Genomic DNA, 25,508 nt, shown 5'->3' on the forward strand with positions numbered 1-25,508 from the left:
ATAACTTCGTCGTCTTATTAGAAACATGTTACCACACATTGTTGCGCTAAGCCACGAGTTTTAATCCAAATTTAAATCCAATTTCATCATTACGATCAGCCATTACAAGCCAGTGATAGACGTCCGCACGCCGGTACGATACTCTGTTTCACCTTATGATGTACCGCAGAAACGGCTGCAAGCGCGAGCTCTTTGCTCTAGGGCATATCAAGGCGGCGCAAGCTCTCGTGCGTTAAGAGTAGCTCCCAACGCTATGAGCTCGCGCATCTAGCCTTGTCTGCGGTACAACATAAGGTGAAACGGAGTACAGATCGAAATGAGCAGAAGTAGAGATTGAACCCAGGATTCCTGGGTTCTGCAGCGCGAGCCTTCGCTCCACGTGCTCCGAGCTGGTGTGCGCGAGCCCACTCGGCCACTCGCCACTCGCCACAATGAAACATCATGGAGTGTGTGGAGGACGAGCCGGAGGGCAATATCCGCGATGTTGGACAGTGGAAGCGCATGTTTGGGGCACTTTTCTCTGTGAGAGCCCAACGCCTTTCAGATAAGAGGCAGCTGGACCTGGATGCCGACGCACAGGCAAGAATTTCAAGTAACATCGATCAGCAGCTGCAGGCCAATGCCTTCACCATAGCCACTCTCATGACCGACAACCTACCCGTGATCAGTCGAAAACGGTGGACTTTCCAGAGGAACGAACGGTGGTTCGAAGACACCTTGCTCCATTTGGGCGAGTTCTACTTCAAGAAAGCCTTTCGCGTCTCTCCTGCAACCTTCAGATCCCTGGTGGAGTCGTGCAGGTGCCTCCTGGCCTTCGTCGGCCGTCGCGCAGGGGCCAAGGCTTGAAACTAGATTAGCCGCTTGTTTTTCTACAATGCACTACTTTCCTGCCAACAGAAAACAAATGCGCATCTAACATTAGTCTTGTCAAAATAAAACTAATTTTACGCAGCGTTAATTTCTTCTGTTATTTTAACTCATTAAACACTGCTATCGAGATTACACACTTGGTCTACCGGAGCGAGCGTAGTGTGCTCCCCGAACTCACTTCATTGGAAGTGTGTTCTTCGGGCAGGGCTGGGGATTGAGCTCAGAATCACTGGGTTCTCCAGCGCGAGCTTTCTCTCCACGTACTTCGATCTGGTGGGCGCTAGCCCACTCGGCTTCGATACCCCTTAATAAAGACATTTAAAAAAAATTGACGTTTACAATTCTCTGAAATGCCGAATTGGAGTGAAGCTCTTGAGGAGGAGGGAGGAAGGGTACGAACAGGGGCGGATTTAGAGGGGGGAGGTCCGGATGTCCTGACCCCACTCTTGATTTCTTCATCTGTAAAATTTAGGGCGTGAAACGAGGGAGAGGGGGAGAAGATCCTAAACATATGGTACGCTGTAGAATAAAAGAAACTGGGTTCCTGTCTGTATAGGGCTTATTATGTACAGCGCCTAGCATGACAAGGCACTAGTCATGCGCAGTGCGCCCGGTGCTATCTGATAAATACCGCCAACGTCCATTAAACTATGTTCTTGTTGCTCTGCACACGATCCTGTCGACTGCCTCTTTCTCATCAATGTTACATGGTGTCAGAAGTGGCCGGTGCGGGCCCAAGCGTAGTCGGACGACGCAGCGGCGACGATGGATCTGCTCAAAACGCCGGAGCCCTTGCAACTGTCGGGCAACCTGTTCGAAAACTGGAAGCACTTCAAGGAGGAGGTCGAGCTGTTCCTGAAGGCTACGGCATCGAAAGAACGTCAAAGAAGTGAAGCTGCAAAAACTGTGGTTCATTGTCGCAGCAGACTTCGAGCAGTATGCTCGAAGTCTGCACGTTGTGAGGATTAGAGACACTGCATGGCTGCAGAAAGCCAAGGGGATTGACACGGCCCCTCCCAGGTCTTACCGTGTGTTGACAGAAGATCACCGAATACTGAGACGTAACCAGCAGCACCTGCTACATGCCAGAGAGCACTATGCGGAAGCGAGTGACGACGATGACTGGAGTACACCCGGTCCAGACGAGAGTGGCGCCGAGCTTCCAGTCCAGACAGAGTCGACCCCGAGCAACGGGGCGACGTCGCAGGTCCAGGAAACTCTAATCGGCGGTGGAGCACCTACGGTCAACAGAAACCTGGCCACTGTTACGACGAGACAGCCCTTAGCACCGCCATGCCAACAGCAACTTTCAGGCGATGGCGGGTCAGGGTCACAAGCCAGGAAGTCGACTCGCACGGTGAAGCCTCCAGAGCGTCTCCATTATGACAGTAACTTCAATCAAGTGGCATGAACTTGTACTTTGTACTTTGTCTCTTGTTACCCGTGAAGAGATGTATCGGGCTTATCATGTACAACGCCTCGCATGACAAGGCACTAGTCATGTGCAGTACGCCCGGCGCTATCTGATAAATACCTCCGACGTCCATAAAACTACGTTCTTGTTGCTCTGCACGGGATCCTGTCGACTGCCTCTTTATCATCAATGATACACTGTGGAGTTATCTGAAGCATGACTAAGATTCGGAAAGGTTGAGCAGATGACAGAGATTGGCATGTTGTTTTTGCAATTTTCTGAAGAGTTACTCACACCGGCAAATTCTGTCTTAATATTCCTGGAAAACAAAGTTCCTTTACAAGACACTTCACACAAGCTTCAAAGAGTTTTGCCTGGTGACAAGCAATGGCTGCCGGTGCTGTCATCGTCTGGCTCCTAATACGCGATCCAGCCTACGAGTGACCATAACACACGTTACTAATTCAAGGCATTGTATTGAAATGTTTGTTTTTGGAAAACTGGGAAAGATGTACAATAGATCCATGCCCGAAGGGTGGAGCGTCCATAACAAGTCTCAATGGTGTTTCCGACCCACAAACACCAATTTCTTTGCGAGACCGAGCAGGCGAAAAGTCCTGCTCATTAGTCCCCTGCAGATCCCTATACTAAATAGAAGGCAAAGGGGTTTCTGCATTATTTGCTTGGGACTTCAAATGACAGTTTTTTATGGTTACTTATTTTTTTTACCCAGTTTTGTTCTGTCCTTTTTTGCGCTTCTCAGGTACCCCTCGGACACAGTCTCCCGGAGACTTCGCAAATCTGCAGGACTTTGACGCATCTGCCCTTTCGCAGTTGCGGAACTTCATGCCAGATTCGTTCAACTGTTTACCAGTCAATAGACCTACCATGGCTACTAGGTGTTACATCTCATCTCCTCCACTACCCCTCCCCAACATTAACATCTTAACCTGAAACACGCCAGATTCAAAGATTACATTTTCACTCTGGTTGAAGCATTCGGGCTGATCACAAAACCGAGTCACCGGTTCGTTTAGTTCGGGTCACCGGAGTATACGTTACCTTGAGGCATTTTGCATTTGCCGTAGATGCGTTTACGGCACAATGGTAGTTTAGCCGCATGCCAGGGTACATAAATCGCCGCACGAATTGCGAGCTAAAAACATACCTTTTTTGTAAGCCTCGTGAGAGGCCGGCAGGGGAGTAACTAAAGCACAGACATGCACTTTTCTGAACCAATCGCATTCATTCAAAACACACCAATGCAGACCAACGAAATCTGGTTCAGGACATTTATTGAACAGAAATACTGGCTTAAAAATAATACTTTGTTCGACGCTTATGTACAGGGCTTAAAATGGAGTCAGTTTGTTAAAAAAAAGGATGTGACAATTAGATAAATATAGCTCCCTTTCATACACCTTAAAAATGTCTCTTTGGATGATGCATGCGAATCATATCTGCACTGTACATGAATATGTCAGAGACCGACCATGGGAATTAAAAACTGAATGGGAGGGGCAAGTAAAGGCTGCGAGATGCGAACTGCAAACAAGGCCACCAGGATCAATCTGAAGCGAGCCAGAGAACATGCGCCCTGCTGCCCTAAGATGTTGCAGGTCTCCGGTTAGAAAAATGGCAACGCGTTGCACAATTCTTAACTCTCTCGTTACTGGGCCTGGCAGCCAAGTCAACAGTTTCGCCTATAGTGCGTCAAAGGAAGAGACAAAACACAGAAATATTGGCCCCCCGCCCCCCCCCCCCCCCCCTTGCCCCACATAAAAAAATGGGTTTCATTAAAATGCTTGCAACAGCAGTGGCAACATTCATTCTTTTCACAATGGCACAAGACATGAAATTGCACAGTTCGACCATCGGTGTACGTTATTGTCCCACATGCAATTAAAAAACTTCAGGTTGAGCGGCAGTGGCGGTGACACGGAGCCGTCCGCTAGAAAGGCAGCGTGCACGCAGGCTTCAGATTTGCGACGCAGTGAAACCTGGTGTGGAGGAAAAACAAAAGGCGGTTTGTGAGCGACTAGAGCCCTAGCAGCACACTTTTTTCTGCAATTCCTTAGGACATAGAAGGGACGTTCACTGAACTAGGCGCCGAAGTCACAAACCTCGCCCCAATTGAGGTGCACCTCCACTTCCTCGAGGAAGGCGCGAGGGCCGGCGCCGGCCAATCGGGAGGACGAATAGGCGACCTAGGCTGCTTATTCGCCCTCGCGATTGGCCAGCGCCGGCCCTCTCGCCTTCCTCGAGCAAGTGAAGGGGCACCTAGATTGGAGCAAGGTTTGTGCATTCAACGGTAAGCGTGCTAGTACTCAGGAAGGCAGGCAGCACCAAAACGTTGTAGGCCTAAGTAGGGCTCCACATTTTTAAGGCAGAATCTGTTTATACTTCGTTTTAGAACTGCTCCAACTCTCGACTGTTCCACATAGGTTGAAGTTATATAAAGCATATAGACCCATTATCAAAATACAAATGAAAGATTACTCTCGGATGGGGATGGAACAAGGAACAAACCATTCCCAGCCAGATACCACACCGACCGAATTACACTAAGCGGGTGAACAGGCCGGCTAAATGCACTGGCACGCACATGGGCCTATAATCATAAGCAGGTATGCCATGCATAAAACATAGCTGAAACATACAACACAAGTTATTTCACCCCTCAAAAATGTTTATCGTGGACTGTTTAGACAGCACGTGACACCTTAAAACAAAATTAAGTCTGTTCATCTAACAAAAAAGGTGTCTGTTGTGGACTGTCAGGCAGGGGACGCACGAGCGATAAAAACAGGCGCTGCACTGCAATTTACATGGCAACTTGCGTGGACGCCGCACCTACGGCATGCCGCCTGTCACAACGTCCGTGCAAGTTGCTATTGAAACTGCTGCACTTTCATTGCTCATGTGTCCCCTGCTTTAGCCCCATTGAGCGTGCTTCTTACCGAGCACCAGAACATTGCGGAAAAGCAACACCCGCGGATACAAGCCCCGCAGGTGTTTCTTCTCCGCATGGCACCAATGCTTGGAAAAAAGCACACTCAACGGGGGCAGCGAGACAAAACAAATACTGAACTGAACGAAAATGCCATTAGAATTAAACGGCTTATGAAATTTGATTAAAAAATTACATTAAACACAATGGGACAACCCAAATTTTTAAGTTTAGTTCAGATTAACCAGAAGTATGGCATATCCGAGGTTGAACTGTTGCGAGCGTACTGCATGTCACTGCACTCTCTCTAAGTGTCCACACTAATGGCGAATTCGGGTGGTCAATCGCCGGCAAGACCGAGCCAGTGGTACCGGCCACCACAAACGTGCCGGCGTTACATCACGTGACCCTCAGCAACCGAACATGGAACGCCAGACGGTGGCAGTTTACTTCGCCGCTGGACCGCAAGACACCGCTAGCGAGGCTGCTGCTGCCGCGTCACCCGTGTCCCAATGGCATGGACTGGCTCGAGTATTGGCTGGTCAAGTGGCTTCACATTACAGACAGGGACAAGAAGTTGACGTGAACACTGGCGCAACTCGGGGCCAGTATTTACGTCAACTTTTTGTGCCCGTCTATTTTTTGGCGCTTGTCTACGATCATGAACAAACTAACTCAAATTGCCACATAGACTTCGGATCAGTATTGTTCTTTTGCTCAGTTTTTCTCGCTGACCCCTCCCATTTCGGAGGTGACGACACCGGACAGTCTGACGCCCGCTCGCCTGGCCGTTCGGAGCTCAGGCGGAAAAAGCGCCGCAAATTTTTTGGTGCTTGCCGGAGAACCACCACCCGAATGGTGCGCGCCAGCCAGAAACTGACAACGCGAGCACCATACCTGCCAACCTGTGGACTTTCAAATTCGTAAAACTCCCGCAGTCGCGGAGGGGGGGGAGTCGTAAGAGGCAGGCACTTATCGCTGGTGTTTATGCGAAGCGATGTGCAGCTTAATGTCAGCCTTGCCACCGTGCGAAACGCTTACATCACACGTGCACGTGTGACAAAATGCAAACTTCTCTCACGTCTTGGACGGCACAAAGCACGGGAATTCCAACATGTAGGATTTCAGGAACACTTGAAAGTACCTCTTTCGAGGTTTGGAGTTCGCTATTGCGCTGCAAAGCCACCGCGACTAGGGAAATGCTATGAATATACGTGCATCAATGACACCGCTCTGCTTGCCACGAAACTGGCCAAAACAGCGAGGCACAACACGTCAAACCAACGTGCGCCGCCAAACATATGAACAAAGGCTTTCGGCTTTGGATTGGTTTTGGATCCGTGGCCACTGGATAGACAAATAGTAAAAACCACGACGCTGCGTGGATGGTACCTATCGCCCTCTTGTGGCGGTGCAATATACCACCAGCAGCAATTTTACAAAAAAAAAATTAAAAAAAGAATTATTAAATTTTTTTTAAATTTGAAGCAAGATTTGTAAAATTGTAAAATTAGTCTCAATTCATACATTTCTAAAAAAAATCAGAAGAATTGGCAGGTAGGAAACACTATTGCCAGTTTTCTGGCAAAATAAATTGCCGACGATTGACCACCCGAATTCGACATAAATAAAAGTATGGCAATGCCTGGCACTATCACCATACAGCTGCTGCGAAAAGCCAAAGGAACGATAGAGTTATTGAAGAATGTGGCATTTGGTTATCTCGCATCAGGGGGGCTAGCAGAGTGCAGCGGTTTTAATTTTGCTTGAACACCGAGTAATATGCCTCTTCACTGCCACAAATACCATAAAAGGGCTCCCCTAAATAAACTTTAAAAAACTTTCAGCCTTTCCACTCTGGTGAAGAAGGAAGACCAGCAAAGCTGTACTATGGTGGGACGACCTCGAGACCTCTTGGACGTCCTCAAGGACAACTTCTCAGACGACCTCATGGGCGACCTCAAGGATGACACCTAGAGAAATTTAGCCTTTCCACTCTGGCGAAAACCAGAGTAGAAAGGCAGGAAAGGTTGCCGCCATTGCTCATAGATGACGGTAGCTGGGGAAGCTAGTCCTTAACAGCACCCTGTAAAATTACAAGGGACTTCGAAGTTCCCAAACGAAGTAGAACCGCATCGTTTTGAACGCAATGATACTGCCAGTGATTATACTGCATGACAGCAACAATGCAATCTCCTATGTTCTCACCAATGTCTTCCCATTTTTGCAAAGGATGTTTGACACCATGCCTGAAGTACCGTCAATCATTGCTGCTTTCTCGAAACAAGCCGCCAGACAAGGCCAAGATATCAAGTTTTAAATCGATGTTCCCCACATGGTCATTTTCGTCACAGGAGTCTTGACAATGAAATTAGAGGGCTCACAAGGGAGCACAGAACAAAAAGGCATGCAGTGCAGTCTACTCACTTGGAGGACTTGAACTTCTCCTGGATGGCCTGCTGTGCTTTCGTGCCAGCATTGCAGAAGCTGCTGTACAGGCTGTGGACGCACTCCTTGAAGTCCTCCAGGTTGTAGCCAGAGTAAAGGACCAGGTCCGAGGACTGCACGGAATGAGAAGGAAAGGCATACGGATTGCGGAAGTTAAAGGGGCACTCCAGTGTTTTCTTCATAGTCCCCGATTTGCCTCAAATTGACTCAACCGTGAGCATGTGTTAACCGTAGCCATCTGTTATTCTTCCATCCCCTCTGCCGCCCCCGCTCAGTTCTTTTCTTCCGAATTGCTCCCCGCAACCCGAGTTCTCTAGAGCCAACGAGCCCTCGCTGTGCAAACCCACCGTCCATTCTTCTCGCCCTCGGTTCTACCCATCGCCCAAATGTAAACACCAGCCAAATCGACTCTGCTCGCAAGCCCCGGCAGCCGACTTCTTCGCCGCAGCTGTAACCTTACCCCTCACTTTATAAACTAGCCTCGCCTTCGCCCGCTGCCATCGCCTCAAAGTACTCCAAGCCCACGTTCTTCTCTTTCCAGTTGCTTCTGACCGTCCCATTGACTCAGACAAACCTTTCTTTTCCGTAATAAACAGTTATCTTAATCTTTAAACTTGTTCTTTCTTCCTGGGGACTACCACCGCCCCCACACGACAAACACTGCCGAATTAACCGAATTGTTTGGCCAAAACATTTCCGCCAATTTATTAAATTTAAAATGTTGGTCCTCGGTTTTCTTTTTGAGACTGAAAGTTTCAACTGGCAACAATGAAAAAGTGACGCCAGCGGTAGGTAGGGGTTCATTTTTGGAATGTAGAATAGGTTCCCACTGATTACAAGCAGTTTCATGGCATCAAATAAATGTTTTGGAAACTCGATCAACCACCCATGCTGCAGGATGAAACAAATGCTTGGCATACTGTACTGCATTTACACGATTGTAGGTCGAGTCGTAGAAACAAAGCATTCCACAGCCGACAAAAATGAATCAACTCCGACATCAAGAACACTTTTGCTCGAGTTCAGTCGGTTGAACGAGTAGCACTGCGCCATTTCGTACGCTTATTTTACAACTTTTCCTCTTGATTTTAATTGCGCGGAAAAGTATTAATCATTTCCATTCGCAAACCAGCCTGAATGTTTCGCAGTGAACGGACACGCCTGAATCACAAGGGTGACGGCACTTAAAGCAAGAGCCCCTTCGGAACGACCCTGGAACAGCCTCACTCCCCTGCTCTTCGCAAAATGCACGGTCGCACATCGTTTGATCTAAAGTCGAGGTCATGCAAGCTTGCTGGGGTGCCAAATAGGTTTTTTGCTGTCGACACTTGTGATCTAGGCAGCTTCGGTTTTCGATGTTCATTTACGGCCCCTACTTCATCAGAAAGGGACCGAAAACAGCGCTGCTGGACGCAAGTTCGACCCGTCAAAGCGGGCGGTGCTCCAGGAGCGTCTGCATCGGCAAAGGGGTTTAATCGGGGCGACAAACAGAAGCTTCCGAGGGCCAAAGTCACGACAGGTCCGGATGCTTTCCGGAATTAGAGGTCAAGCTTGCAACGTACGTCGCAGAAGTGCGCGATCGTCTGTTGCCCGTGACGGGCGACGCGATCACAGAGGAAGCGCGGAAGATGCGGTCATTTGCTAAGAGCGAGAATTTGTAGGACGACATCGACGAATCATAGTGTCTAGTAGCGGAAAAAGAGCGAGAAGTACAGGGAGCAGCTTCAGTTGTTCCGCCTCCAGCTTTGATAACTCTCCGGCATCTCGTGCGCCTCGCATGTGTTTGAGCGGCAAAAGCACGGCAGAAGGCATCGAATGCATGCTGGAGGCAGCGGTTTGCCATAGAATGTGCCTCTAAAGTATCATCTTTCTTTTTTGCTGCTGTGGTATTTTTTCAGGGGGGGGGGGGGGGTTACATACAATTGTGTAAATACGGTATTTAGACTACCTGCTCGTCTGTAATGTGACACTGAAAAGTCCAGGTATACTTGAATGTTAGGTTGGACATCACATTCATTTGCCCATTTCACAATAACTATTTTGACTTTTGCGATACAAAAAAGTACACCAGAGATGGTAAAGGCCGGCGATTAAAAAAACGGAGTTAGTTGGGGTGGCTGAAAAAAATGTGGTGGGAGTACCCCTTTAAGCACAACAGACTTCAATGGCTTTTTGGCCGAAACTCCTTGACGTTCGCCCCACAACGATGGCTCATGAAGGTCTGCATAAAAAGTAGCAGATGCGCCGCTTGCCCGCTGCACAATTGGTCAAGGGGCAAGGAACTGCCCACCTGAACTAGAGTGTCAGTAAAGCAACATGCAAAACAAACACTCGCGTCAAATCTTACAACTAGAACATTAAAAAAAGAAATCTTGCCGTCAATACGATGAAGATCTCTAACCACTGTGCGAGGCCGACAGGGTATCTATGCTCACTGATGTTCTCATTTTAACACGACCTCCAAGAGCCCAACCACCCATAGCACAATTTTAATGCGAAAGCATTAACTGGTCCCATGGAGCATTGAAGCCACGCCAAACGGCACCTTCCCCCGTCCAAATGTTGTCTGCAGCAGAAATCTGACGGCCCATTGGCTGGCGCATGTCATAGTTTTTAAGGAACGGGGCTCCCATTGGCTCTCGTGCGGCGTAGTTCCAAGGGACGCCACCAGAGAAGCCCTCTCCGTGGTGGCGCAGTGTACGCAGCGGCCCGGCGAGATGCAGACCTGGCCGCAGAGCCCGCTCGGGCAAACTCAAGAAAGGGTGCACGGCCGAGCTGAGCGCGGCCACTTCACGAGAGCGCATGCTCGGCCGTCGGCAAGCAAAACCTGGTCGTCCACGCGATGACGCCGCAGAAGAACTGAGGGAACGGAAGGTCGACATGCATGCTTTCCCATTCACAACTCATAAGTGCGTAGGTGTCCTCGAAATATATTGGCTGGAAATTCGTTTTCTCTCCGGTCAAACTGCAGTAATCCTTAGCTATAATGAAGTCAAGGGGACAGCAAAAAGAATTTCATATTAAAAAAATGGTGCCAACACCTTGAAGGCGGATGGTAAGACTACGGTACACTCTGACCGTACATTTATTCAAACCAACCTTGGTTATGAACATCTTGCGGCCGATTTATAGAGTAAAAGAATAACTAAATGGAGTTTGCAGATGGTTTCATCCTGGCACGAGTTCTCCTCGAATTGCTCCAGGCATTGCAAGAACACTGTCACCGTCACCGCACTCCGCTTTGTTTTGAAGTAGCCCTAAGATGTTTCGCATCTCCGCAGTCGTCGGCGTTTCCCGAGTGCCTCTCCAACGTCACTTCTTGTTTGCCCCGGCCGCACGCAAAGTCTACGATCGCAGCATCTGTTGCAGGACCTACAACGGGAACGTTCGAATCGACAAGCACGAACCAATTAAAGTTACCCTCAAGAGCTTTGCAAACGTTTTTTAGGGATGCCGCGAACCCCCCAAAGTTCCAGTTCTAAAGGTTTCGAAATGTTCAAACCTCTCTTAGATCCGAATTTGAAAAGTTTTCAACATTATAACTCTGCTAAGGTTCAAGGTCTGCTAAGGTTCAAAAGTTGAATTTTAAATTCCAAGCCTGAATTTCATGGAAATTCAGGCTTCGAAACTGCGGAAATCAAACCCCACAGTTTCAAACAAAGTTTTTAAGGAGTCATAAAACAAAACGCGAAATGTGCAACAAGTTTTAATGAAAACGTTGCCCATTTTTCTTACGCCGTGAACATACTCCTCTCTTCTTCGCGCTGTGCTACTGACGGTACTACCTCTATTACTCGTTATTTGTCGTAACTTACGAGACACACGTTGAACTGGTTGGTAGTCTCCCGACACCATATTAAACCGCCTGTCAAAAAATAAAACTAATTTTGCGGAGATGCCATTCTCTTGAAAGGCCGACGTACAACCTCGGTTTACTGCCGGGAAGACAATCCTCTTAGCTTTCCCCTCTCCTAAGCTGCGAGAAGAGCCAAGTTGGGGCGAGGTAAAAACTGGAGATCATATAGGAAAGGAGGACAGCAAAAGTGGAAAGCGCGAAGTCTGCCTTTAAGAGGTGGGGGAGTGTTAGCACCGCTACTTCTGTAGCTACATCCTCATTGCTGTTCACCACGGGGAATAAGAACGCTAAGCGATTGATAAATCAGATTTACCCATGGGTATCGTTTGAGTGTGTGGTTTGCCAGGCACAAGGAGGCACCGGCAACGATGCTGGGCAGGTACTGAAGGTACGGGTCGTCCTCCAGCAACGTCAGCTCGCACAGATACTGAAAGAAATGCCACGCTATATTCGAGCGGCCACTGGTTTAAAAGCACAGAGAAGACACTTCCAAACTTCTCATAATTAACACGCTTGATGGAAGGGGTAGATGTCCCTTTAGGCCAGTGTTCTGGAACAAGCACCCTCTTCCCCGCCCAAATTCCAGGGAATTAGTTTATCCTTTTCAACTCCTAGAAGTGAAGACAGAGCCCATTCCCACTCCTAAAATGGCTGAACTGCTACACTCCTATTCTAAATCTGTAAAATGGCTTTTCGCAGCTCCATTGCATTGCAGGCAAAATCGGCATAAAGTCGACGTCATAAAATGAGTAGCAGACAACTGCATAAACCGGCAAAATGCGTCCACAAAGCACTGATGTAAAGAGCACGCTATGCAAAGCACAACCTCTTGCGGTCCCTTAGCATCTGTCGGGCAGCTGTGGAACTCTTGCGATTTCCGGACATTTCCCGTTTTTTATTCGCGTCATTCTTTTGCTATGCAGAGCGCAAGTTTGTCTATTTCTTTGCAAGGGTTTCAATAATGTCAGAACGACAATCTCTTATTGGCTAATGGAGAAAAAATAATGAGTAGACCTCAGGCATTCAGCATAGAAGTTTACCCACTATTTTTTCAATCCAAGCCAATAAGAGCCCAGCGTCGTTCGGATGTCACAGCAAATCCTGTGCAAAAAGCTGAGTTTCTCTCCGCACTGGCTTGAAAACATTACCGTAAAGTTTCGAGAGATCGCCCATCCCGTTTTTCTGGCTAAATATCTGCAAGAAAATTTCGAAACATCGCCCACCCGCCGAGTCCCGTCGGACGTCACGCAATGTCCGACGGGAATCGCGTCAATTGTGCCATTTGCTGTACCGGCACGTGTGACAAGCGAGTTTACAGCGGGTACCAGCGTTTTTGTCCGTGATCCGCGAATGCGATATCGGCTCCTGTAACACGCGAGTTGTTCCCACATGTATGTTGCACTCTGAAATGCGAACCTCTGCGTCCGCAATCTGTGGTATCCAATCCCGTGACAAAGATTTTAGCGGATTCCTGCCTCTGTCCTTGATCTGCATGCGCGATATAGGTTCCCGTGACAGACAGGCTTGTAGCGAATTCCCGCGCGTATCGCATTGCGACACTCGAATGTTTGGTGTTCGCGATCTGCCTTATCAGTTCCCGCATCACGTGGTTTGTAGCCGATTTTTGATAAAGTTTTGCTGTGGCGTCCCCAAAGATAGCCCACCCCCATTTTTCACCATTTATCTCTTCATTTTGGGTGGGCGCTCTTTGGGAACTTTACGGTAATGTCATAAACGAGCACAAATACTGCAAAACCTTCACTGTAGTGAAATGCAGTTCCAAAGTTGTCTCATACATGGTGCCAGTATTTTCTCTTGTCTTAAAGGGGAACTCAAGTGCTTTTCGTAGACGCTTGTTTTTAATGACCTATTGTTCATTGGGCCTTGGTCAATACAAATGACCAGTTCTAGATGGCAAGATGTCACCGTAAACTGCCAGCAAAAAATACCCTACGACTACTTCCTCTTCAGGGAGTGGGGAGGGAGGGGTATCCTCCGGTCTCCACTCTCTCCATAAATTGGACCAATGAAAAGAGGTAGTTGCGTCGAGATCACAAATATCTGTAATATTGCTTTTTAGGAGCATCGAGCATTACATTTTGACAAGAATTAAATCTTTGGGTGCCCGATCGGGGTGACGTGGTTTATGGGCCACACTGGCAAAACGAGCTGCGAGGAGGTGGCATAAGCGTCGATCGTCTGCAAACGTCTCCGCCTTTCCTCCTCGCCACCTGCAAACACAGCGTGCCTGCGACTCATGATCGCACGAGGTGTCCACCATCAAATTGTAAACGCTCCCCGTGGTTTAAGACGGATCATCTCTCCAATCTAGGCTGTAGTGAAAATGCCGTCCGACGGCGCCCTCTGCTTTAAGGCGCAGAGAGGTATGTGTCACAATCTTCGGTTAGATTTTTAATACAGAAATCGGCCACCTACGAGCGTGATTTCGGGACTTTTTAGGATGACTTGAGCCTGCAGAATGAGTCGTCGTCATAAACAGACAATCTTAGAACCCATTCAGTTCCCCTTTAGGATATCGCGCGAGGTCGTAATGCATCATGTCGCAAGCCGTCGCAAAAGTGCGCACCGGCCTTTGAGGGCAAAGGTGGCACCTAATCGAAGAAAGCCTCTCACATGAGCCAGGTGCTTGACGGTGTCCGGGGCCTTTCCGACTTCCGCGAAGCGGAGCAGGAAGTAGTAGATGGTGGGGGCCGCCATGTCAAACGAGAGCACCTTGAGCACCAGCTGTTCCATCCGGAGCACCTGCTGCTTCGTGTACGTGTCGTCCGTGATGAAGACAAACTCCGACACCTCCGGCGCGTAGATCTCCTCGAACTTCCTGCAGCGCCCGCGTCAAATGCACCAATTGGTCTACAGACAACTGGCACATTTACCAAGGGTAAGAGAGAAACGAGAGCGGTCTTCTGGCCGTACGAGCTAGTCTTGCCAAAACTGCTCTTTAAGAAGAGCGTTCGTACGCCACTGGTTGGCGACACCAAAACACAACAAAAGGTGTCAAATCTGCAACGGGTTTGTCGAATGCAGCTAATCTAGGAGGAGGCACCGAATAAGTCACGAATGGCTTAAAGGCTCCTCCACACGACTGACGCCACTTGCGTCTCGTTAAGACTGCTTGCGTCGAGCTGTTGCTATGGTGACCCCTACGACGAGCCAATGGGGAGCACCTGTGCTGCTCAACGCAGCGCAGTCGATGCAACTGCGTGGACAAGCCTTAACGCTTCGAGTGCCACGCCCGAATAGAGCAGGGGGCGCTTCCATATGGTGTCTGTGTTTGTTGCCTGCCCCACCCAACCGGGCAGTCTTTTTGGTTTTTTTAAACGTGTAGCAGCATGCAAGGGCAAGCAATGAAAACAATGTTTGATTGTGTAGTGTCACTTTTTGTGGGCACATAATTTCTTTTCTTTAGGCAACTTCCTCGTGCTCTTCCATTGTTACAGAAAGGTGGATCTTTAGGTCAACCTCGCCCTTCAAGGAGGACGCCGAGATCTAGAAATTGCCGACAACCTATATCCGACGACTGCGAGATTGCATCTTAATGAGTTCACTTATGATAGCGATAGAGGGTTCCTCTGACACGCGAGCATATTACTTATTGCCATTTCTGATAAGAACAGATATGGAGTAAAAGGAATAGTATTAAATAAGGCTCTAGTCAGAGTAGGTTTCATGCATAATGGGTACCAAATATGATTGAAACGTGAATCGTAGTGCCACACTCCACTGGAATAAATCCTCTCTCCCTTTTACACTTGGTAGTTTGTTTAGCCTATAAATATAATTTATTTAAAATACAAGCAAGAAACAACATATCCACTAACACGTCTACCAAGAGCAATCTGAGCCGTAAGTTTAATGAACCTACCAAACTCGAGACATATCCTAAAGTGCAAAGACAACCACCCAAAAAGATTATAAAAGCCTACACTTGAGCTTTAAAGGTGACACTTCCCTTAGTGGCATAGGAATCGGAGTTGATCAGTTTGCTGCTCTTTCGATCTACAGCTGCACGGGGACTACCGTGCCTACTGTATGTATTCGAATGTTTATACTGTAAACGAATAATTTTATCGCGGGCTCAATATTTCGCCATTTATTTCAAAGCTGAAGTTTTGGAATATTTCGCAGGTTTCGATTTTCGCGATGCGGTGGGATGATCTCAATATATATAGATTCGAATGCGTTTACATTTTACCGGAATTGTTCGCGGGACCCGTTTTTCGCGAATTGTAAGCGATTCGCAAAAACGAGGTCCTCGCAAAAATTAAGTTGTTTATAGACCCTTGTTTTTTTTCTCCCTTTTTCTCTGTTTTTATGTTTTTGAAGAGATTAATTTGCAATTAGGACAAACCTCGACCTGTAACAATTCGGAGCATAATTTCCATGCCTATCGCGTTAGGCCCGGCGCTGCCCCAGGTCACCCGCTGCTCGTAGCACTCTGGTGCAAAGCGGTGAAGCTCGACGTGCGCACACTGATGACAGGCAGTGAAGGCTGACGCAGGCGGTGCAAGTGCCACGGCACGGAGGCATGTGGCACCCACGATAACCGAGCGCTCTTATCAGGAGTACGAGTAGCTGCAATCAACGATCTTAGTATTTTGCAACAGGCTTCTCAAGACTGTCTCCGAAATCGACTGGAAATTTAGACGTCGGCGATTAACCAGCCAGTGCATCAAGCGGCCAGAGCGGTCGATGCCCAGCATCAACGGCTCTGCCCAGTTGAATTGCCGCTTCCAAGCGAGACATCGTTGCGTTGATCATCTCCTTGTGCCTGTGCTTTCATCGGCTAAACCAGCCAAGCGCAATCCATAGCCCCGTGATTTGCACTTGTAATACGAGTGTTTTTGGTTGCGGGTGTTCGAGCCTTCGCCAGTGGTCTGACATAAGACGAGGCAAACTATATATATACGGTGTGTAGAGACGCCGTGAAAGTCATATTTGTCAAATTTTTTTTCCCTCTACTTCCCCAAATATTAAAGTGGACCAATAATAAAATATCAATATTTTTCTGATTTAGGCCCATCTAGGCACATGTGAGGCACAATTCTTAGCAAAAATGGCATTCTGGCGCAAGAAGTACCAGGATTCATAATGTAATTTGCCGCAAATGGCGCAGCACTTCCATCACCGATGCCTGGGGCACATAAATTGGGCTTGTGCCATAAAAGCTGCCCTAACCATAAAAAAAAGAAAGAACATGCATCAGTGTTGGGTGCAATCAAGATCGGAGCACGAGCGTGACGTCACCACCTTCGCTCTCACGCACGAAGAGTCCACTCACGCGGCGATGTAGAGGGCGGCTGTGCCGACGAGCTGCAGCTTGTTGCGGATCACCGACATGGCGGAGAGGAAGCGGTCCACGTAGGAGACGCCGAGGAAGAGAGTCTCCGGGTGCAGGCGATACTCCTCGGCCACCTCCACCAGCCAGTCGACGAGGATAGCGCGCATCGAGGACGTGATGTCCGGCTGCTTGCTCATGTACGTTGGCTTCGGGGTCAGCTTCTCCTTCGCACACCCGAGGAGAGAAGAGGAAAGCCGTGAGAGACTCGCGTGAGAAGGCGTGCTTGAGGTCCTGCACCCTTTGCCGTTCTCGTACAGTGCCGCAACTTTTTTTATATTTTTTCAACAACTTACGAGGCATTGAAAATGACGGCTCAGAGTTCCGACACTTTCAAGGACTTGTGGGAAGCCTGCACGATGGACAGTTTCATTAGAGTGCTCGAACTCGTCGTTGACAGTTAAGCAAGGTTTCGTCTGAATTTGCGGAGCAGCTTAAGCGGTTCCGCGACTGAGCGAGACGAATTTGCCCGAGCCTCTCGACGCCGTATCCAAGGTTCGCGAAGTCCCAATTCGAGTGGTAGCTATAGTCAACTGCTCTTATGCTTTGCGAAACAATCGGGGAATGCGGTGTCACTACTCTGGGTTCCCAAACTGCCTTTCTGGGGGATGTAGGGGTTCCTCCAAGACTCTCCAAACTCCCAAATTTCCTCGAACGTCCCCACCCCCGAGTGAAGAGTTTCCTCGGTTTAAGTGCGATTTTAGCAGATCTAAGCCTTCTGTCAATGCTTAACTACAAGCCATACACTTCCTGCACATCTTGTGAGCAACGGGGGCTCCTTAACCTCCTCACTGGGGCATCTAAAAAAAATCTGTTACCTTATCAGTCTGACGTTTTTTGTAGAATAAATGTCCAGTTTTAAATAAACCTCTGGGCAAGCCCACTGGTGCAAGTGCAAGAAGACAAGTTGGTCTTGGTGGCAGAGTTCTGAGAGGCAAGAATTCGGGTTCCACGAAGACTAGTTTTCAACCGGAGTCGTGAGCAATGTGTGCTGCACCAGACGCTCGTTGTTTGCAGTCACTCGGAGAAAGGAAAGCACAATTTCCCCGACCGATGCCGATCGAGGTGGAGAATCCCCGGCCTTTACGGAATCGCTGAATTCCCCCGACAACTCACGGCTTCCACTGTTCCCAGGATGGTAGATGACCAGTTTACTGCATCAATCTCCAGATTGGGGTTTCCTCGAGTGTGGAATCTTCCCCGGGGCGGTTCGCTGCTGAACGCAGGTATTTCTCCCAGCGAGATTTTCTGGCGACGTCATTGGCTCAGAACGGAAAGTACCTGTACTCCATGTCACTAGTTGTGTGCAGTGCAGACGAAGGCAACGCCAGGCAAAGAGAGAAAGGGCGAGGACTAGGAAGGTGAGGAGAAAAGGCAGAGCGCTACGAACTTTGGAAAGGAAAGGAGCTTTCTCTCCTCGTCCCCAGCCTTCCTAGTGCTTGCCCCTTCTCACCTGGCGCTGCCTTTGCCTGAACCGCATGCAACTAGTAACACAGGCAATAGCATTCCAGCTGATATCGCTCGTCAGACCCTTGCCCATTTTTTTTTACTCTCACTCCAAGACTACCTTTCCCAGAGATAACTTCACATGCCACTCCTAAAGCAGACAAATGCTATTAGTCTTGCATTTTAAGCCTCTTCATCTTCTCGCCCGTGCAAAAGCATACTTGAATAATCTAAGTGAGGACAGAATTGTGCTACGTCTTACTTTCTGTCCATGTCTCATGGCACTGCTGTCAAAAGGAATGATATACCAACTAGCCCATCTCTCCTATGCTGCCCTGCAGAGTCGAGGCTGGCACATCTTCCACAGTGCTCGCACACCGTAAAAGCCATTCGCTCGAGCGCTATATCGTCTGAAGAAAAAAGAAAAAACAGAAATGAGATAATAAATGAAGAAGATGATGAAAGTCGTACAACTGAATCGGCGTTCCTCCATCTTACATTACATTAAACCTCATTTACGTTTAAAACGCGTTTAGACGGTCTTCTTTGCACGAGGGCGCGTGAAAACGAGATGCAAGACAAAGCCGTGCACTCTCGCAGCAGTGCCGAGCTGCAGCACAACACAAGAGACGCTAGCCTCGAAAACATAGCAGAAAACAGTAGACGTCGAGTTTTTTTTGTAGGTACCTTGTCCCCACGAAGCCAGTCATGCGACAGTAAAACCTCCGGCAGAGATACCCACACTCACTAGCAAACCGACCCCGGTGGAGAAAGCGGCCCATTTGGCGGCGCTACCACGCCAGCTGCGACGAAGCCCTTCCAAAACGAAGCAGCGGCACCGTCCCGCAAGGCCGCAGTCACACTGCCCGTACAACGTACAAGAGGTATGGTGCGTACATGGAGCAAGTCTACTTTATACATCTGTATGCTTCCAACACGTCCTTTTGCAAGACATATCAGCAGCGGCGTGAACAAGAGAAGCCCACCCACCTCCTGCTGCCTGAGGTGGGTGTAGATGTCCTGGGCGTACTCCGAGCTGGCCTCCAGGTCCCGGATCTCCATGTAGGACATGGGCTCCAGCGTGTGCAGGGACGCGTCCAGGACCATGGGGGAGTCTGGGCCCCAGGGTCCACGGTCTGCAGGGTTCCCCGGTTGGGGAGGGGGGAAGACGGCGGGGGGTCCGCTCGTCGGTGCAACCAAAGTGCCGCCCTTAACACGTTTTGACAGGAGCGCCCGGCCTCCTGTTCCGCCCACGCATTACACCATTTTCAGAGCGGCGACGACGCGAGTCGCAGGAGCCGTCAAGTAAAGGTCGATACGGGCATTTGAATTTCAGTGTGACCAACTACGCCGCGACTCCTCGAGTAAGCCTCGCCTGCCCTAGTCTGTCGCGTTCTATGCAAATATCCGAACAGGTGTGCATCAGGTAGGAGGCTCTCTGGCACTTGTCAATGCGTAAAAACTGCACACGTGAGCTAACAAGGCTGTTTTTACTTTAAAGGTGCACTAAAGACGTTTCTGAGATCGTCTGTTTTCAGGGGCGGATTTAGAGGGGGGGGGGGGGGTCCGGATGCCCTGACCCCCCCCCCCCCCCCCCCCTTGATTTCTGAATATGTAAAATTTATGGCCTGAAACAAGGAAAAAGGGGTTCCGAAACATATGGTACGCTGACCAACACCTGACCCCCCCTCAGGAAATTCCTGCATCCGCCCGCCTGTTCTTGTTGGTAACTCATTGTACAGGATCTTAGAACCACAGAAATTAAAAAGTAGGCTCGTGCGACGTCCATTTTCCTACTAAAAATGTGATTGAAGTTAGTGACATGCCCCTTTCTGAGCGGAAAACTCTGGAGCACAGAATCCAGCGGAGCCGTGACAACGCGCACACGGCCTGGCTGACACTCGCTCATCGTCACGCGGCTGCCTCCGCTGGATTCCGTGTTCCAGAGTTTTCCACTCAGAAAGGGGCATGTCACTAACTTCAATCACATTTTTAGTAAAAAAATGGACGTCGCACGAGCATACTTTTTAATTTCTCTGGTGCTACGATCCCGTAGTATGAGTTGTCACCAAGAACAGACGATCTCAGGAACGTCTTTAGGGCAGCTTTAATACGGAAGCTCCCTATGACATGAGCCAATGGGGCTAACCACAGCGCAATAAGTGAAACGATGTGTAGGAGTCGTGAAAAAAAGCCGCAACGCCGACAGTATGCGACGCGAAGGCAGACTCACCCGCGGCCTCGCACTCCATTCCACAGTCTGAAGAGTCTGAGCAGACATCGCCGGACGCCCCCCGATCATCGGAATGCGGAGCCTTCTCGTCGTCCTCGTCGGAAGCAACGGCGGGGACAGCCGCTTTGACGTCGACTTGCGACTCCCGTGCGCTAGACGACTCTGCGTAGATCTCGAAGCTCGGTGGAGCACGGCACAAACTGGATCCTCTGCAGCTCAGTCTGGCCGACCGCCGGGCGTTGAATTGCTGCGTTCGAACGTTGTTGCCACCGTCGATTCAATCGATCGACAAAGCGACCGAAGAAGAGCACCGTATACCCCGGACTGGAGTCGCTTTAGAGCCACGCGGAGAGTCAGGCGTCCTTCGTTAATCCGGAACGCATTTTAAAAGAGGCAGAGAAGAGATTGGTGCAGCCGTTCTGGAACGGTGGCTAACTTTCCTCGGCTACCGTCTCGCCACGTTTGGTGGGAACGCCGCAAGGGATCACCTGGGCATGCGACTTCTCGGTGTCTCGCAACACGGAATGAGTGTAGTCGTGTCGTAAACAATCAAAAGCTCCAGTTGTCCCGACTCCAGCGCGACTGCCTTACCTTCGACAACTCGTACACCTGCATCACGCGTGCACAGCCACGCAGAAGGCATGAAGCACGTGTTCGAAGACTGGCAATTCAAAGACACGCCGTTTTTTATCTGCCAGCGACTGCAGCGACGTTGGGGATTGAGTCGCGGTGCAATGTGGCACCACGACTCGACTTCTCGACGTGGTGCTGCCCATATTCGCATATGTATTACTGAGACATTCTGTGTACGGGATGTCTGGGCGGCAGATCAGAGAAGCTCCTTAATTATTGCAAGGAGCATAGACCAGAGCCAAGCAGGTTGGCTGCCAAGGAGGTTATAAGTACTAGGAGGGGGCACATTGCAATATTGGTGAAGCCTAGTCATAAAATGTTCAAACGATGTCGCCAATTTGATCGTAGATCCCTCTGGAAATTGGTACGAGTGGCATATCACGTGTGAGATCGTTGATTGTAGAAGGATTCCTTGCAGGCTTGTGCACGCTCCGTCCAGTAAGTTTTATGAAATCGAAGGCTAGACGAAGGCTAGTTATGGTCACGTGGTCATATTGGGCTTAAGTGAGGAGAGTAAGGAGGAAAGTGAGAAAGAGGCGTCAAGGGAGCATGGCTTGTGGAGGCTACGCGGTCATGCCCTCTCTTACCCTTCTATCCTCCTTGTTGGCTGCTCTTAGGGAGCAGCCATCGGGTTTAGACACTCAGCATGGGCATCGCGAGAGCGACCATGTTTCAAGAGCAGCGAAACACGTGCATCTCAACACCATCGGTGGTTTCAAAATGCCCGCATTGCGCCATTGGAGTAGGCAAGCTTTGTCAGAGGACAAAGACCCAACCTCCCACGGACTGTGGACCACTCAACAGTAGCCCTAGCGAACCTTTTCTTTCATTAACCACTCAAATGCCCACATTACGTTATGAACAGTCAGAAATCGCAGGTTGTTTAGAGTGTGTAAACAATTTTGCATAACCCCCCTTTCCCCACCGGATTTAGAGGTGCACTAGAGACGTTTCTGAGATTGTCTGTTCTTGGTGATAACTCCTTCTACGATAACTTAGCATCCCAGAAATCGAAAAATTATGCTCCTGCAAAGTCCGTTTCCCTACTAAAAATGCTATCGAAATTCGTGCCACTCGTCTTTCTGAGCAGAACAATCTGGAGCACATAATTCAGCAGAGGCGCCAGCCAATCGCAAGCAAAGGCGCCACCAGCACCTCCGCTGAATTCTGCGCTCCAGATTTTGCCGCTCAAGAAGGGGGGTGGCACAAACTTCGATCACATTTTTAGCAGGAAAATAGACATCGCACAAGCACAATTTCACAATTTCTGGGATGCTAAGTTCTCGTAGAAGGAGTAATCACCTAGAACAGACAATCTCAGAAACGCCATTTAGTGCTTCTTGAGGATGGTGGCCAATGACAGCCTATAAGATTTCTTACCTAAAGAAATCTAAAGCCAAATTTCTCCAGCTGAATTCGACGCCATGGTATACAGTACTTTAGCAAAATGCAGTGGCTCTAAACTGCACCATCTACATTTGCTAACTATAGTCTTTTTACTGTTTGTGTTTGGTACATGAGAACTCTGACCAAGCCAGAAATGTCATCATTTTGACATTGAGGAAACTCTACTCTATTTCTAGTTGATGTAAACATACTACTCACATGCAGTCTTCTGTAGCATTAGGTTAACAAGGTCACATAGCATTATAAAGAAAGGGGGGGGGGGTTACTAGGAACACGAAACTTAAGTCTTCAAGCTCTCAGTTTCTTGCCAAGGGAGAAAGTCAGTTTCTCCCTATAAGTGAGAGCACAACGTCGCATATGTACCAGAATTCAAAAAGAGGCCAGGTGAACTGCAAAGGTCCTCACAAACCTCACAAACTGGGCAATTTCGATAGATAAACAAACTGCTTGAGAAGCTGCATGAGTGGTTGTATGTATGGCTTAAATCAGAAAAAAAAGACAAAAAAAAGTTTAAGAAATGGTGGACATAGAAAACCACCCATTCCAAAGTTCCTGTCACAGATATCGCGAAAAGCACTATGACCGGAAAGCTGACGATTGTTCAAATTTTGCATTGCCAAAAAATATCTAAAAAAAAAAAGGAACAGGTATGATTTTACGCAAACGTGCATGGAAGTGTTAGCACAATGGAAAGGCAGTTCGCACCAAACACTACCGGCTTGTAAATGATGCATGCACAGTGCTAATCACACTTGTCTATAACGCGCGAGCGTGCGGATTCTCCGGGGAGCGCTAGACTGGTGGCATTCGCGGAAACTAACCTAGTCACGTGGCGCAACATGGAATGGCCCGCTCGAGGGGTGTCCTGCCCACTCTATCAGCTGGCGGCGAACGCGGAAGGATGCTCGCACGCTTTTTGCAAGTACCATTGCTCGAACAATAAACAAACTGAAGCATGAAGGCATATCAACAATGTCGTCATAAAAAAAAGCAGATTATAAAGCACTTTACTTTTATCGCTTATCAAGCGATAGAGTGGGCAGGATACCTCTCGGGCGGGCCGTTCCACGTTGCGCAACGTGACTAGCTTAGCTTCCGCGAATGCCAGCAGTCTAGCGCTCCCCGGAGAAATCTGCACGCTCGCGCGTTATAGACAAGTCTGATTAGCACTGTACTTGCCAATCCCCATAGCTTTTAAAACATATATTCTCACAATAAAATACTGAGATTCTGGCGTTGAGCACTAACGTTCGGAAAAGCCGATCCAGGCTGGATATGTAAGCACGCTTGCTGCGTCGACCTAGCATGTTCACCCCTGCAGCAATCAGGAGTAACCGAGATATTTTTATCCAGTACACAGAGTATCATGATTGTTAACAAATTTACTCGGTAAGAAAAACAAAAATCTACGAAATCTTTTTGAAAACGCACGTAAGGCACACAACCAAACTAGCGAAACGAGGACGCTTAATAAATGTTGCGAAGATAATCCGGAGTTACCACGAAAAACTCTAGCAGAATTACAGCAAACCGAAGCTTTCACGACAAAGATCCCAGGTCCAAGGCGCCCCCAAAATCTCGCGAACAACAGAGAAGCGACGAACAACACGTTAGGTTTACAAATGGTTCAAGATAACGTAATGAACAGGCATATTCATGCACGGGAAGATCTATGAACAAGGACAACATAAAACATAAAAGAAATGAGGAAGGTTCTCCGGAAACCAATAAAAAAAAGGGGGAGTCAACGACTGGAACAAAGCGACAAGGCATGAAAAGACTCACCTGTCGAACCAAATCCCGCTTCGTGGGCCCGGCCTGCTTGCCACCGCCCACCACCAAATCGGGCTGCAAATTGGTCAGCGCCGGCCTCTTGGTCAAAGCCTGGGTCTGCATCTTGCTGTCGGGGTTCTCGGACCTCTTGGAAGGGGCAGCCCCGAAGAATCTGGAGTTTTCGTCGCCGGCGTCGACAACTGACGTAACGTGAGCTTGACGCCTCGCCATGTTTAAAAAAAAACGGTCGGCTCGCTTCTTGCGCTCACGGGCAGAAAGAAAGACGGGTCAGTTTGAAAATCTCGCGTCTCTCGGTGTGGGTCCGACTCACGGCTGCATGGGGGCTCCTTTCGGTGACACTCGTGGCTGACCAGAGCCGGTGTGCGGTCTTCGTATTGATGTCCGAATGTGGATTCGTTTCCCACGCCCGAGCCAACCGCGCTGTCAGAACCCAACTGACAGAAATGCAGCGATGCAGCTGAGTGAAAAAGCGCTAAATTCACCGCAACGGGTTGGTTCCGCACAAACGGACCAATGAAATGTGCCGGTTCGGGTCACGTGAGGCCACGTGTCAAGCCCATACGTCGCTTATTTTTATGTTTTTTGATCGCGCAAGTTCGCGCGACCGCGCGCGCCTTCGCTATCACGGCGCCACCAGCGCCACTTCGAACCTTTATTTGGAAACACAAAATCTGGTCCAAAAATAACAGATATTTGTGTGCGCTGTGCTGCAAGATATAAAAATGAATCTTTTTTTTTTCGAATTATTAATCGCTGTTTCTCTGCGGCGTCCCAATGAGCTTCAAGCAAGTCATAAATAACGATTTAATGTCTAGTTTATTATGAATAAAGCTATACGCACTCTGGAGTGCATTTCGGTCGAAGTGGCTATACCCACTCCGCTAAACTCGTATAAAACGAAGGGCCACAACGTTTTTTCTAAGCGATGGCGTAGCATAGAGGTGAAGGAGACCGCTTTGTACGCAAGCGGACGCGGGTTCGATCAACAATCTGCCTATTTTTCTTTCTCAAAACATTTTGTTCTGTCGAGGCATTCACGATATTTACATTTCTTTTTTGCGATGATGTTGTCGACGAAACTTCGCAGAACTAAATGGTATG

General features: G+C 48.8%; 1 protein-coding gene across 1 annotated transcript; it reads right to left on the reverse strand.

Moving 5' to 3' along the window:
* Window positions 1–3,562: 3,562 nt before the first annotated feature.
* On the reverse strand, window positions 3,563–24,878 carry LOC121833930 (G2/mitotic-specific cyclin-A-like). The gene is made up of 8 exons (XM_042287648.1): window positions 24,399–24,878; window positions 20,574–20,820; window positions 19,331–19,476; window positions 16,838–17,061; window positions 14,173–14,377; window positions 11,852–11,965; window positions 7,662–7,795; window positions 3,563–4,284 (listed from the first exon to the last, which is right to left on the reverse strand). Exons 1-8 carry the CDS (start codon window positions 24,615–24,617, stop codon window positions 4,236–4,238), a joined length of 1,338 nt encoding a protein of 445 aa, XP_042143582.1. The 5' UTR covers window positions 24,618–24,878; the 3' UTR covers window positions 3,563–4,235.
* Between the last annotated feature and the right edge of the window lie 630 nt (window positions 24,879–25,508).

The sequence above is a fragment of the Ixodes scapularis genome, unplaced genomic scaffold (assembly GCF_016920785.2).
Source record: "Ixodes scapularis isolate PalLabHiFi unplaced genomic scaffold, ASM1692078v2 ptg000080l_1__unscaffolded, whole genome shotgun sequence".
Lineage (NCBI taxonomy): Eukaryota > Metazoa > Arthropoda > Arachnida > Ixodida > Ixodidae > Ixodes > Ixodes scapularis.